Here is a 13,884-nt window from a genome sequence, read left to right on the forward strand (position 1 = left end):
TGGGAATCAGCGGGACAGTTAGCCCTGTTCCCAAGCGCCGGGTGCTGAACAGCGCCGGGTGTGAGCAGCACCAACAGGGACAATGATGAGAGTAATTGTATTCTGCTCCCGCAGTGTTCACCTGTAAAAATAAGAATAAAATAAAAAATCCATATACTTACCTGTCCTAAGTGTCCCCCGCTGTATTCCATGCGACCAATCAGCAGAGGAGCAGAGGAGAATGAGCAGCTCCAGCGAGCGGGAACCGGAGCTGAGCTCAGGAGCGGTGTCCTGTCACTCACTGATCGCAGCTCCGGGGGCCCGCTCGCTGCAGTGCTTCATTCTCCCCGGCTCCTCTGCTGATCGGTCGCATGGATTACAGCGGGGGACACTTAGGTGAGTATATGGATTTTTTCTTTTATTCTTATTTTTACAGGTGGACACTGCAGGAGCAGACACTACTACCCTCATCATTGTCCCTGCTGGTGCTGATCGAAGCGCCAGCAGGAAGCATGATGAGAGCAGCGTTCAGCACCCGGCGCTTGGGAACAGTGCTAACGGTACGCTGATTCCCAAGCGCTGGTACGTGTGACCCTGATGCGGATTTTGGAGAAAAAAAACGGATTACTCAAGAGAGCAGCGGGCATAAAATAAGAACATTTTTTTACCTAGAGACAGGTCCTCTTTAAAGTGAGGTGGGGATCCTAAAGGCTCCTCCTGTTCTTCACCAGGTAGGAGGCAGGAGCTGCTGGCTACAAGCACTTATCCTTATAACAAGAGAATAGCAAGAATAGCACAGGCTACTTTCTGTGTGGAAGACACTAGTGTGCACCTGTACATAGACAGCACAGCTCACTGTGACAGCCATAACATGCAGAAACATATATATATATATATATATATATATATATATATATATATATATATATATACCATTTATACATATTATATATGGTTATAGTCGCCCCCAGGGGCGGACATACCTTTGGGGCAACCTGTGCAGTGGCACAAGAGCCTGGGGGTTAAGGGGGGATATTTCCACCTCCAAAGCAGGTGGCATTGTGCATTATGTTGCCTGCAGAGGGGCCCATACACTGCTCTCCTCGGGTCACCACAGAACCCTGCATGAACCCCGGGGGCCACTACTAGCGCATGTGACTGCTCAGTGATGCAGGTGTGACAGGTTGACTCGTGTGTGTACTGAGTAGTAACCGTGCCTGGGGGTGAGAGGCGCCCCCTAGCGGCGGTTCATGTTGTCAGTGAAGACTTGAAGTTTCGCTTTTGCACACTCAGTTACTTTTTCTATCGGGGCACAGCGGGCCCGGTACCATGCCACTCCGACCTGCGCCACTGCACAAGTATGTTAGCATTAGAAAGGAGCGGGTTTGCAGCCAGCGTCCAGTGGGCCCCGGCCGGGGTGAGCGGCGCTGCTGGGGTCGCACACGCGCTCACTCCCCGGAGACAAAGAGCGGGTGCAGGGCGCACACATCCAGCTGTTGTGGGCAGCTGCCGCCCGGGACACAAGCAGCAGGTGCACAGGCGACCAATAGGCAGCGGCAGGGCAGGCTGTCACCGCCCACCACAGGGGAGGAGCTTGGAGCCCGGCCGGTTGCTCATAATGCAAAGCAAACAGGGAGCGGGCTAGTCCGTGTGTGAGAGTGGGGCCGGCAGCTGCGGAGAGCCAGTGACAGAGGCGACCAGCGGCTAAGGCGTGCGGGACACCCTCCGGGCAGCGCCGTGCACCTACCTCACAGCAGCACACACCGCCGCCGGCCACCAGGGACCTGGCACAGTAGGGGCCGCGGGATTTACCGGTCACCTGTCTGCCGTGCATGAGTGTCAGCGTCTCCTGAGAGGCAGGTGTGTGCGGACAGGAAGGCGGCATCCCGCAAGATGCACACTACCCAGAAAGATACCACCTACACCAAGATCTTCGTCGGGGGGCTGCCCTACCACACCACGGACTCCAGCCTCAGGAAGTACTTCGAGGTGTTCGGAGACATCGAGGAGGCGGTGGTGATCACGGACCGGCAGACCGGCAAGTCCAGAGGCTATGGCTTTGTAAGTACCGGGTGCGTGCGGCTGGCAGAGGCCTGAGGGCAGAGCTGCCCTGGGTCATGTGACTAGTGTGCAGGAGAGTGGGCACAGCAGGTGGTCAGAGCAGGGCCAGCCGGTCACCCGTGCACAGCCCTGCCCCTAGGTGCTGTCTGTACACACTGCTGGCACCAGGCAACACCACTGTCTGTGCCCTGTACCTGCTGACACTGTGCTGCAGTCAGGAGGCATCTGTGGTCACCTCCAGAATGGGGCCTGGCTGCTATCCATCACGGCGCTGCTGCTTGTCTATTCATAGCAGAGACTCATACTTTTATAAGGAGATGAGCCCTGTTATTATGTTAGATTTCATGCAATGTCCCCTGAGGCTGGCCGTGGACATTAGTGATTTCTGTTGGTTTTGCTTTCACCTTTTGGCTGAGGTTCAACAAGTGGTTTGGACCTGACCGGTTGCACTTACATGGCCGGTTCTGTGTGTCGGACGTCCATGAGGGGCTACCATCGTGCTTGGTAGATGCCTTTCTCTTCGGTTACTGAAGTATATCCTTCATTTTCATCATTTCATAAATCAATAGTATATATGAAACAAGTTTGTAATATATTAGCCTCAAAATCAGCTTTCTCTTTTTTTTTTTCATCCTTGGTTGATCTTTTACTCAAGTCGTCATGAATAAGATCTGTATTCCATGTAGACAGCTTTTCCCCTTCCTGAGAGATGACAATTGGTGCTTGTCATATTCTATGGGGGGAGGAGCTGGAGGCACAGGCATTCTGCGCAAGTTCCCTAGAATGTCACAAGCCCCAACTGTTATCTCAGAAATGGGAAAACCTGTATTCTCTGAAGATGGATTTTGGGAATAAATGATCAGTCCTGGAGGAGAGAGCAGCGGATTTCTCCAATAAGATATATTACAAATAGAGATGAGCGAACCTGAACTTTTAAAGTTTGTGGTTCGTACCAGATGCCTAGTGTCCAGTGCTGAACTCCAAACATGCACTTCTCCCAGAGGTCTGTTTCAGTGTTCGGAGGTCTAGGTGAAGTCTGGGAGAAGAGAGAGAGATATTGTCCAGCTCCAAAGTTCGGGTATCCATTGATTTCTGTGGGGTTCAAGTTCTGGTACCCAAACTTTGGACTACAGTTCGAATGGGTACCAGAACCTGAACTTCCACAGGTCTGCTCATCCCTAATTACAAAACTTGTTTACCTGTTCTATTGATTTTATGGAAAAACTAACTGTTACTGGTTAAATATTGTGCATTCAGAAGTGTCAATAGATGAGATTTGTGAGGCTAAATGCCTATGGGCAGAAATTTGGCCTATATATATATATATATATATATATATATATATATATATATATATATATATATATATATATATATATATATATATATATATATATATATATATATATATATATATATATATATATATATATATAATTTCTGTTACTAGTATTAGTTGTATGTGGCAGTGGTGTGGATGGTATGATGTTATTACATGGGGGGGGGGGTGAATTATGGGGCGGAAGTTGTACATAACCAGATTATCGCTTTCTTAGTTCTGAGTATATAGGAAGGCTATCCATGTGCTGTATACCATTTTTGGGGCAGTCTCAGCAGGGCCATGTCTGGTATTTGTATATGTATTAATATATTCCTGATGTCTTTATGTTCCAGGTTACAATGGCTGACAGAGCTGCAGCAGAAAGAGCCTGTAAAGACCCCAATCCTATTATTGATGGGAGAAAAGCCAATGTGAATCTCGCATACCTGGGAGCCAAGCCCCGGATAATGCAGCCAGGTTTGATTTTAGTCTGGAATTTACAATATGGATGCAATAAATTGCTAGATGTAGATTGTAAAATATATATATATATATATATATATATATATATATATATATATATATATATATATATATATATATATATATATATATATATATATATATATATATATATATATATATATATATATATATATATATATATATATATATATATATATATATATATTATATAAATTTTTTTTTTTTTTTTTTTTTCTATCCTTAGGTTTTGCATTTGGGGTCCAGCAGATTCACCCTGCACTTATACAAAGGCCTTTTGGGTAAGTCTAGCATGTCTAATGAAATGCGACCACAATGGAAAAACTGTAGAGCTTGAGTAAGTCGCTTGTCATCTATCTGTATATGCAGCCAGCTCTCATGGTGCCATAGTTCAGTCTGATGCCCAACTCCTATCATATCCTTCAGCTCTCCCCCATTGGTGATTATTGGCAGGTTACACCAAGATGAGAGCTGTTCTGTAACTGTTAATGTTTATCAGCTGTAATATTTCCACTTTTCTCCAATTCATAACAAAAAAAAATTCCAATTTCCAAGGCCCAATATATTTCAAGGTAGATTGTTTTTCACTTTTCCAAAGGAGGCACAGCTGTCGGAGCCTTGTGTACAGCGATCATTTCCAGTGTTGCTCAATGTGATCTATCTCTTTCTAATCTGACAGGGGTCGTTTACAGTTAAGATAACTGATGGCAAGGATTTGGTGATAAGAGATGGAATAGTTCTATTTGGAATTAATCTATGTTACCAGTAGACTCAGAAAACAAGCTAAATGGTGATTAAAGATGCATGTATGTTGGTTGGTTTTAATTTATTATTTTTTTAGTGTATATTAGCTCCTAGATTTGTGTGCCTTTTCCATTACAGCCATGAAGTGGTTTTCACAGCTAAACTGTGTGTTCTTTTTATTTTTACTGTTATTTTTTTTTTTTTTTTATAAATCCTAGTGAACATTGCGTTGTTTGGGGTTGGGAGGGAGCCTTGACTTGTGTTTATTTTGTTGAGGAGTGTTGACTTTGCTACAGGGGAGCAAAGGGCCTATCTTGGCTCTTTCTTCAAAGTTACAGCTTGTTGCTCCTTTTTAACCATATATTGTGGTGATTTGATATATTTTTATTTTTTTTTTTTTATTTTGCTGTGACGTTTACTTTGAACTTTTCAGCTTGCATGTTCCACGCGTTTTCCGTTTTCGTTTTGTTCTCTGATTAACAATGTGTTCCTTTGAGCTTTCTAATGTCATTTCTTTCTATACATATATATTTATAGCTTTTTTTTTTTTTTTTTTTGCCATGGCTGTAAGGTCTTACAATGGATCCAAATCATTCTATAAGGCTATGTGCCCACGTTGCATTTATGAAGCAGAAAATTTCTGCTGCATAAATGCAAGTCCTCTCCCGGAAAAACGCATGCGGAATTCCGCACGCGTTTATCGCGCATTTTTCGCGCGTTTATCACGCGTTTTCCACATGCGGAATTGCCTTGCGTTTTTTATGCATTGGACAAAGGCAATTCCGCTTGCGGAAACGCAAAATTAAATGACATGCTGCGGATTTTTGAACGCGGCATAAACGCTGCGGAAAAATCCGCAGCATGTGCATAGAAGTTGCGGAAACCCATTGGGGATCATGGGGTGCGGGTTACCAAGCATTTTACAAGCGTTTCCGCTGCGGAAATTCCGCATCAAAAACGCTTGTAAAACGCTACGTGGGCACACAGCCTTAATCTACATTTACAATTACAGTAGCACTTTTTTACATTTGAGCAACAAACTGATGTCTATAATTGGGATGCCATACCCAGTTTACATGGCACTTTTATTAGCGTAGACATTTTTTTTTTCTCTTTTCTATTGGTTTGATACTCTTTAAATTTGCAGTCCTAGTTTTGGGTTTGGAACTTGGTTGGTTATTGTGCCAAAAGGATTAAACGTTCTATCAAATTATGTAATAATTTAACAAACTTAAGTGTCGCTTTATAGGACTGCAACTTTAACCCAATGTTTGATATGCTACAGTTTCACACTATATTCCTCCTGAACCTATTTTGTGTTGAATTAAAGAGACACACACTTGGTGCCTTACTTCCCGGAGCATTTTTCAGAAAATGTAATGTTTGACTATCTCTCAAAACTATAAAGATTGTTACACAAATACTACTTGTACCATTGTTTGGGGGGGGGGGGGTTTGTTTTTGTTTTTTGAGCTCTGCTCTTTAATCTGTTTTAGAGAGCGGTTAACCTCCACCTAGGGAAAATAACAGATGCATTTCATGTACTTTATTACCTGACAAAACATCTATATGTTATAGCAGCCCGTTTTGTTCTTTAATACAGGTTTTCGGTTTAGACAGATCCTTTTGGTTCACACACCGTTGCCACCCTCCTTACTTTTTATCTAGATTACATGCCTGACCTTCACGATGGGTCAATGTTCACTTTGGCCATATAAAGACATTTACACTGCTAGCCCCATCTCATGTGTCGGTTCAAAAATAGCCCGACAGCGGCTTCTGCTGTCAATCAGGAAGAGTGAAACAGGAGTTTCATGAAGAATTAGGACATCCTAAAGTGCACAGTGTATAGATAATGCTGTCATTGGCCTTTCTTTACTGTGAATAATGCTTATGGGATGAGAGAGTTAAACTTGGAACAATTCTAAGTCTCAGGTACATTACTGTATGGGGCATGGCAACACTAGCATTGTTTGCCAGCTTAACTTGCAGTATCTGTGCGCAGTTCTCAGAGCTGCCTCGTTAAGTTAATATTTACAAGCAGGAAATCCCAGACAAATTGTAATATTGACGCAGATCATGAGCATGGTAACGGGCATCTAGCATTGGAGGTATTAATGGGTTTTATTTTGTAGAAAACGTATTGTTGACTATAATAAAGACATGCATAGAAAATGCTTAATTTAAAATCACATGCTTATAGCAAATACAGCTACTCTGTTGTGAACATTGAATATGAGTTTTGAATTGCATTGCTGCTAAATAAACTATTATCAAAATGTGCGAGGAGAGCCTTATATTTGCAAGTGTAGACTATATAGCTGTAATGCAACCCAATATTCATATATTGACTGTTCACATATACTTTAGAGCATACAGTGCCTACAAGTAGTATTCAACCCCCTGCAGATTTAGCTGGTTTGATAAGATGCAAATAAGTTAGAGCCTTCAAACTGAGTAGGTTTTATAAACAGAAGCATAAATCTTACAAACCAAAAAGTTATGTTGCTCAGTTGAATTTTATTAAATTTTAAACATAAAAGTGTGGGTCAATTATTATACAACCCCTATGTTTAATATTTTGTGGAATAACCCTTGTTTGCAATTACAGCTAATAATCGTCTTTTATAAGACCTGATCAGGCCGGCACAGGTCTGTGGAGTTATCTTGGCCCACTCCTCCATGCAGATCTTCTCCAAGTTATCTAGGTTCTTTGGGTGTCTCATGTGGACTTTATTCTTGAGCTCCTTCCACAAGTTTTCAATTGGGTTAAGGTCAGGAGACTGACTAGGCCACTCCAACACCTTGACTTTTTCCCTATTGAACCAGGCCTTGGTTTTCTTGGCTGTGTGCTTTGGGTCGTTGTCTTGTTGGAAGATGAAATTACGACCCATCTTAAGATCCTTGATGGAGGAGCGGAGGTTCTTGGCCAAAATCTCCAGGTAGGCCGTGCTATCCATCTTCCCATGGATGCGGACCAGATGGCCAGGCCCCTTGGCAGAGAAACAGCCCCACAGCATGATGCTGCCACCACCATGCTTGACTGTAGGGATGGTATTCTTGGGGTCGTATGCAGTGCCATCCAGTCTCCAAACGTCACGTGTGTGGTTGGCACCAAAGATCTCGATCTTGGTCTCATCAGACCATAGAACCTTGAACCAGTCTGTCTCAAGAGTCCTCCAAGTGATCATGAGCAAACTGTAGACGAGCCTTGACATGACGCTTTGAAAGTAAAGGTACCTTACGGGCTCGTCTGGAACGGAGACCATTGCGGTGGAGTACGTTACTTATGGTATTGACTGAAACCAATGTCCCCACTGCCATGAGATCTTCCCGGAGCTCCTTCCTTGTTGTCCTTGGGTTAGCCTTGACTCTTCGGACAAGCCTGGCCTCGGCACGGGAGGACACTTTCAAAGGCTGTCCAGGCCGTGGAAAGCTAACAGTAGTTCCATAAGCCTTCCACTTACGGATGATGCTCCCAACAGTGGAGACAGGTAGGCCCAACTCCTTGGAAAGGGTTTTGTACCCCTTGCCAGCCTTGTGACCTTCCACGATCTTGTCTCTGATGGCCTTGGAATGCTCCTTTTGTCTTTCCCATGTTGACCATGTCTGAGTGCTGTTCACAAGTTTGGGGAGGGTCTTAAATAGTCAGAAAAGGCTGGCAAAAGAGATCTTTAAACCACACATGTGAAGCTCATTATTCTTTGCCTGAACTACTTCTTAATACTTTTGGGGGACCAAACAGAATTCTTGTGGTTTGAGGGGTTGAATAATAAATGACACTCTGAATTAACTTTTTAACGTTTTTAAAAAAAACAAAAAAAAACAAACAAACAAAATTTGCTGCAGTGCATTTCCCACTTCCAGGCTGATCTACAGTACAAATGTCACAATGCCAAGTTAATTCCGCATGTGTCAACCAGCTAAATCTGCAGGGGGTTGAATACTACTTGTAGGCACTGTACATGTTAAACTCTGGCATGTTGGCCAAACAGCCACCCCTGTGTGGGGCCCATTATTCAGTATGGAGGACTGTGTGGGGCCCATTATTCAGTATGGAGGACTGTGTGGGGCCCATTATTCAGTATGGAGGACTGTGTGGGGCCCATTATCCTGTATGCTAGTTGGCCCGTGACTTTGTCCAAGTTTTTCATTTTGGCCTTCTGTGTGATTGCATCTGACATCCCTGCTTTAGAGCAATGCAGGCACAGCAACCTGAACAATTGCATTTCATTTTGGTAGAAAGTGCTTGACAGTTTAGCTTTTTGCAATGCTGATGGCAAATGACACTACAAGTATTAGAGCACCTTCTGATCCCGAATAACTGCACAATCCACTACTGCCAATTACTGCATTCTCATTTCCACACACTTCTGATCAATATCAGGTATTGACTATAAGCTGCTCATAAACCAAACTAATTGGCCATCCAATTTAATATCCTGTGTTTCCAGCACCTAGAAATATTTACAACTGTCGTCTTATTTGATAAGTTACTAAATATTACTTGGAGGTCCTGTCCCCAGGACAAAAATGGCCAGTTTTCTTTTGTTTTGTATATTTTTTTTTTTGTTTAAATCCACCTTATGGTTCCAGAGTTGTGGTCCTTCTTATTTTTTGCAAATGTTTAAAGGCAGATATGGCTTCATACTGTAAAGGTCATGTTTTCAAAATTGTGTACAGTAATGTGTTTTGTTTTTTTATTTGTAGGCAGGCTTTTTGTTTTTTACCTGCTAATATTCAATACTACCTATTTAAGAAAAAAAAAAAAATTCTTCATTATACCAGGCCTTAACAGGATTTTGACAGCTGTTGCATGCTGCCCAATCTGCACGGACATGAATTTTTATTAGATCAGTCTTTTACAAAAGTGGTGATACCAAATATGGTTTTTTTTTGTTTGTTTAAAGGGAACCTGTCGCCAGGTTTTTCCCATATCCTACGGTCAACACCTTTCAGCTCCATGTGACAGCATTCTAAAATGCTGTATAGATGACTCCATTTCATCCTGTAAGTCATTTTACAGTATTATACTGTCCTACAGGGTGGTCCAGTCCGATGAGCGTTGCTGTTTTTTTTTTTTATCTGTCATCTCCTCTCTTCTTCTGATGCTGTCCTCCTTCTCTACTTCATGTGGATGATGCCTTCTGTCACCCACAGTGTCCTCCTTCTCGCTCCTGCGCAGGCGTACTTCTTTTTGCCCTGACAAGGGCAAAGTACTGTAATGCGCATTCTCTGGCGCTCTTTGGCTTTTCCCAGCATATACACAGAACTGTACTACGCAGGAACGTGAAGGAGGACTGTGTGGATGGCGTGTTTTGTTCGTCGTCGTTTAAAAACAAAATTGGTAGTCTTGCAATTTCCATGGTAGCCAATGACAGGTAAGGCTATGTTCACATGTCCAGTACTTATTTCTGTCCCTATTTCCTTTTGTAGTTTGAACAACTTTTATGTTCAGTAAAAAAAACTAATAACTGGATTAAAAATTGAGCTTCCTTTGATGGATCCTTTTTTCATCCCTGCCATGCTTAGCGCTCTAGTGGTGTCTTAATCTGTTACAAACTGAACAATAATGGTAACCAAAGTGTCAGTTTTTAAGCTGATCAGTGTTTTTTTTTTTTTTTTTTTTTTTTTTTTTATTAAAGCTGGATATGTTCAAAAAGACTGAAACTTTACTTTCCATCTTGCATCTGTTTTGCTCCTTTTGTACCGGATCTGTGGGGTTGTTTTTTTTTTTTGTCAAAAGCATGACAAATTGAACATGTGAACAGAGCCCAACACCTCTCTACGCAGTATCCACCATTCATAGTAGGTGATGTCCCCGTTGACCCTGCTGTCTTCTTTCATAATAACTAGTGTTGAGCGAGTATGAATTGTTAACCCCTCGGTGAGCACACTCGGGCACTCGCCGAGTATTTGCGGCGTGCTTGTCATCGATGAAAGTGTGACACACGCAGGTGCGGCGACATCTGTCATACACTTGTGACACATGCAGGAATTGGCTGTTTGTCAGGCAATCCATGCATGTGACACTTGCAGCTGCTGCGACAGTAAAAGAAATGCCGAGCACGCCAAAATACTCGGCGTGTACCCAAGCATGCTCATCACTAATAATGACCTCTGTACAGGCTGTTTCAATACAAAAGATGTGGTCAGTCTGTTCATTGTGGGTGGTATGTACATGTGGTGGTTCCTGAAACAGGAAGTTGGTCTAAAAGCCACAGTGGCCAGAGCAAAAGTTGCAAGATTACGCCTATCTGTCAATCTTTGAGATGCTGTGGCATATGTTTAAAAGCCCCCCAGAGTACATGCAATTTGGGTGACTAGTCCAAGAGGCGGTCCCTGGTGGCCTTGCCCTGCCCTGCTCTTGAGTGACAGATCTTATTTCAGATAGAGAATTACTCTGACATAGAAAATGGCTATATGAATCAATTTTTCTATTTCTTTTGCCTTCCCTAAGATCAAGTTTTAGCAACAGGAAACTAGTGGGCACCTGCTTGGAGTAAAAAACAACCTCAATTGGCATAGAATGGTGTGAATTTTGAGCTCCATGTATTTTGTTTAAATTGTCAGAAAGGAAGATATTACCAGTCATCGATGCATTGAACTACATGGGTGTTTTTGTCTAACCCTAGGTTTCTTTAAGTCACAATTACTTTTTCTTATTTGTCTGGCTGAGAAGTAAACCAGCTGACTCGAAACTGGAAGTATAGTTGACGGGTATTTACACCAATTTGCCTTTACATCCTTGTAACAGTGTGATGCACACATTTGAGATCTCATGCTATGGAGTGTGACATAGCATCTGTAAAGCTTCAACACTGCGCATTGGACAAGTTTTCTGCACTGTCTTGAATGTGTGACTCTGCTGTGTATTCCACCACTTCAGTTCTTTTGTCGCCTGCATATGTTTATAAAAAATATTTTAAAGGGTGACTAAGGTTGCGGAGATTAATGTGTGCTGAGTCTGCAGAGTACTTGTAGGGTTGCCACGATAATATATTGATGTTAAAATAGATATTTAAGTTAGTTTATATATGCAAAGCATCATAAAAAGCAAATCTTTATGATGTGCAAATAACCATTTTGGGCTTTTCCTCAATCCCTTTTTAACACTATTGAAATATCAGGTTTAAGTAGTGAAAAACTAAATATTTTCAAACCATGTTCCCACTTCCTGTATATAGTTTTTGCTAGTCTTATAATATGCAATTTGTATTGTGGCAACCCTATGCACATAATAACCACTAAGTTTTGATATGTGATGACTGATGGACACATAGGTAAAATTACAAGCTTTCGGTCTTCATTGTTCTTTCTTTACTCAAAATTAACTTTGTTTTTTTGTTTTACTGTAATAGGATTCCTGCACATTATGTCTACCCTCACGCCTTTGTGCAACCAGGAGTTGTAATCCCACATGTCCAACCAACAGCTGCTACTGCTGCTGCCTCTACAAGTCCATATATCGACTACACTGGAGCAGCCTACGCTCAGTACTCTGCTGCTGCTGCCGCCGCCGCTGCTGCTGCCTATGAATACCCATACGCAGCTTCACCAGCTGGAACAGGATACGTCACCACTGCAGGTTACGGCTATGCAGTCCAGCAGCCACTCACTGCTGCAGCCCCAGGAACTGCTGCAGCAGCCGCTGCCGCCGCTTTCGGGCAGTACCAGCCACAACAGCTGCAGGCTGACCGCTTGCAGTAGCACTAAGACTTTTGAAGATCTCCATCATATCTATTTTTCTTGTTTTCTGCCTTCCAGTTTCTATAGATAAGACCATATTAAATTAGACTAAATGGCTTTAAGGAGAAACAAACTGCTTTTGGACAGAAAGATTCCGACTTCTTTGTAGTAAGCATCCAAGTTGCATTAGGAGAAGCAAGGTGTGTTTCAGGCATATTCAGAAACTCCTCTTGGTTTAGTTTTGTTTGTTTTTTTCCCTCTATTGATCAGTTACAATCCATAAACTACAGAATTTATTTTTACATGATGGATAGAAACTGCCTTTTACTAATTTGAAATAACTTTTTTATTTTTTTTTTCCCCCTCTTTTACAATGCGTTTAAACCAGGGAAATATCAAACAGCAATATGTAGCCTGTAAAATGTTGAAAGCACAAGCTATAATGTATTCACACCTATTGCATTGGTGAGAGGCATGTGGTTGGCATCAATGTGCTAGAGACACATGGCCTACTGGTCGCATGATGGATAGGCACCAAAGCTATTATCTCAACTGTCCTCTATATAAGTGGAACTATGGAGCTAGTGATGTGGAATTAACGGGTGCAACAGCTGTACAGACAATCAATAACACAGACCGTTCTGGAGAGAACACATCACTTGTGCTTATTTGATGAGCTTGTCACATTCTAATCCCTCTCCCCATCCTGTTTCGCTTTTGGGAAACTCTTAACTGCTGGTGTCAGCTATTCTGATTCTGAAATGGGATCAGCCCCCCCCCCCCCCTTACTACCACAGTCTTCTATTTTATTACACCTTTTTCATAGCTTGTGAATGAAAACAGGAAGATACTTGCAAAGGTTAACCCTTTAAGAACTTTTTTTTTTTTTTTTTTTCTTTTTTTTTTTTTTAATATATATGCAAAGAAAATACAGGGCCCCTTATGGATGGTAAGGGACCACTGAAAGTATTTAAGTAAAAAAAAAAAAGTATTTATCAGTAAGTTTGTACAACTTTATTCTTCGCAGTTCTTTAAGGGTTAATTCCACCTATTTGTACTGTGCCTTAACTGTAATGTTTATTGAAAGAAAACTATTTATTTATTTTGGGAAGTTTTACTATGGTGTGCTCTAAAGAAGGGAACTTTAGATGCGGCCTAGACATTATGTATTCATCTCATGGTATAAATTATTTAAAGATGTAGTAAATATTAATCTAGTCAACTGAGATGTTGACTTGGATTTATTTAATTCTGAATGTGCACTGTGTAATACGATCCCTACTTTAACACTTTAGGATTTTACATGACAGTTGTAGACCTTTTTTCTTTCCCTCCCTTTCTTTAAATAAGACCTCTTTAAGCAGTATATTATACATTTCATTTGTATGTAGGATATTTTTTTTTTCTCATTTCCCTTTCTTTACTACAAGAAAAAAAATGCTGCTTTATATGAAGACTTGTTAAACTGCAATACTTGGCAATTTTTATTCTCAATTTAAACATGAATATTTTACACTGTATTGGGTTTTTATACTTGAACAATTTCATACAAGGGAAGAAAAGACGGCATAATTTTTATGGACATT

General features: G+C 41.7%; 1 protein-coding gene across 3 annotated transcripts; it reads left to right on the forward strand.

Moving 5' to 3' along the window:
• The first annotated feature begins 1,542 nt into the window (after positions 1–1,542).
• Positions 1,543–13,216, forward strand: RBM24 (RNA binding motif protein 24). Of its 3 annotated transcripts, none has more exons than XR_012320121.1 (5): positions 1,545–2,040; positions 3,715–3,838; positions 4,092–4,146; positions 11,245–11,329; positions 11,971–12,103. XR_012320121.1 is itself a non-coding variant. In XM_073678808.1 (4 exons), exons 1-4 carry the CDS (start codon positions 1,873–1,875, stop codon positions 12,317–12,319), a joined length of 696 nt encoding a protein of 231 aa, XP_073534909.1. In that variant the 5' UTR covers positions 1,543–1,872; the 3' UTR covers positions 12,320–13,216. The 3 variants fall into 3 exon arrangements, 1 of the variants encoding a protein (XP_073534909.1); XR_012320120.1 differs by lacking the exon at positions 11,245–11,329 and adding an exon at positions 4,545–4,655 and having other exon boundaries at positions 11,971–12,102; XM_073678808.1 differs by lacking the exon at positions 11,245–11,329 and having other exon boundaries at positions 1,543–2,040; positions 11,971–13,216.
• Positions 13,217–13,884: the final 668 nt, after the last annotated feature.

Source organism: Phyllobates terribilis, unplaced genomic scaffold (genome assembly GCF_046119375.1).
Source record: "Phyllobates terribilis strain yellow unplaced genomic scaffold, ASM4611937v1 Scaffold_4__5_contigs__length_816908805, whole genome shotgun sequence".
In the NCBI taxonomy this organism is placed as follows: domain Eukaryota; kingdom Metazoa; phylum Chordata; class Amphibia; order Anura; family Dendrobatidae; genus Phyllobates; species Phyllobates terribilis.

Bases quoted from the DNA above. Each gene is read 5' to 3' on its own strand.
- RBM24 (XM_073678808.1), top strand. From the start codon at position 1,873: ATGCACACTACCCAGAAAGATACCACCTACACCAAGATCTTCGTCGGG. The intron at 3,839-4,091 runs GTTTGATTTTAG...TTCTATCCTTAG, and splicing joins GCCCCGGATAATGCAGCCAG to GTTTTGCATTTGGGGTCCAG. The intron at 4,147-11,970 runs GTAAGTCTAGCA...TTACTGTAATAG, and splicing joins CTTATACAAAGGCCTTTTGG to GATTCCTGCACATTATGTCT.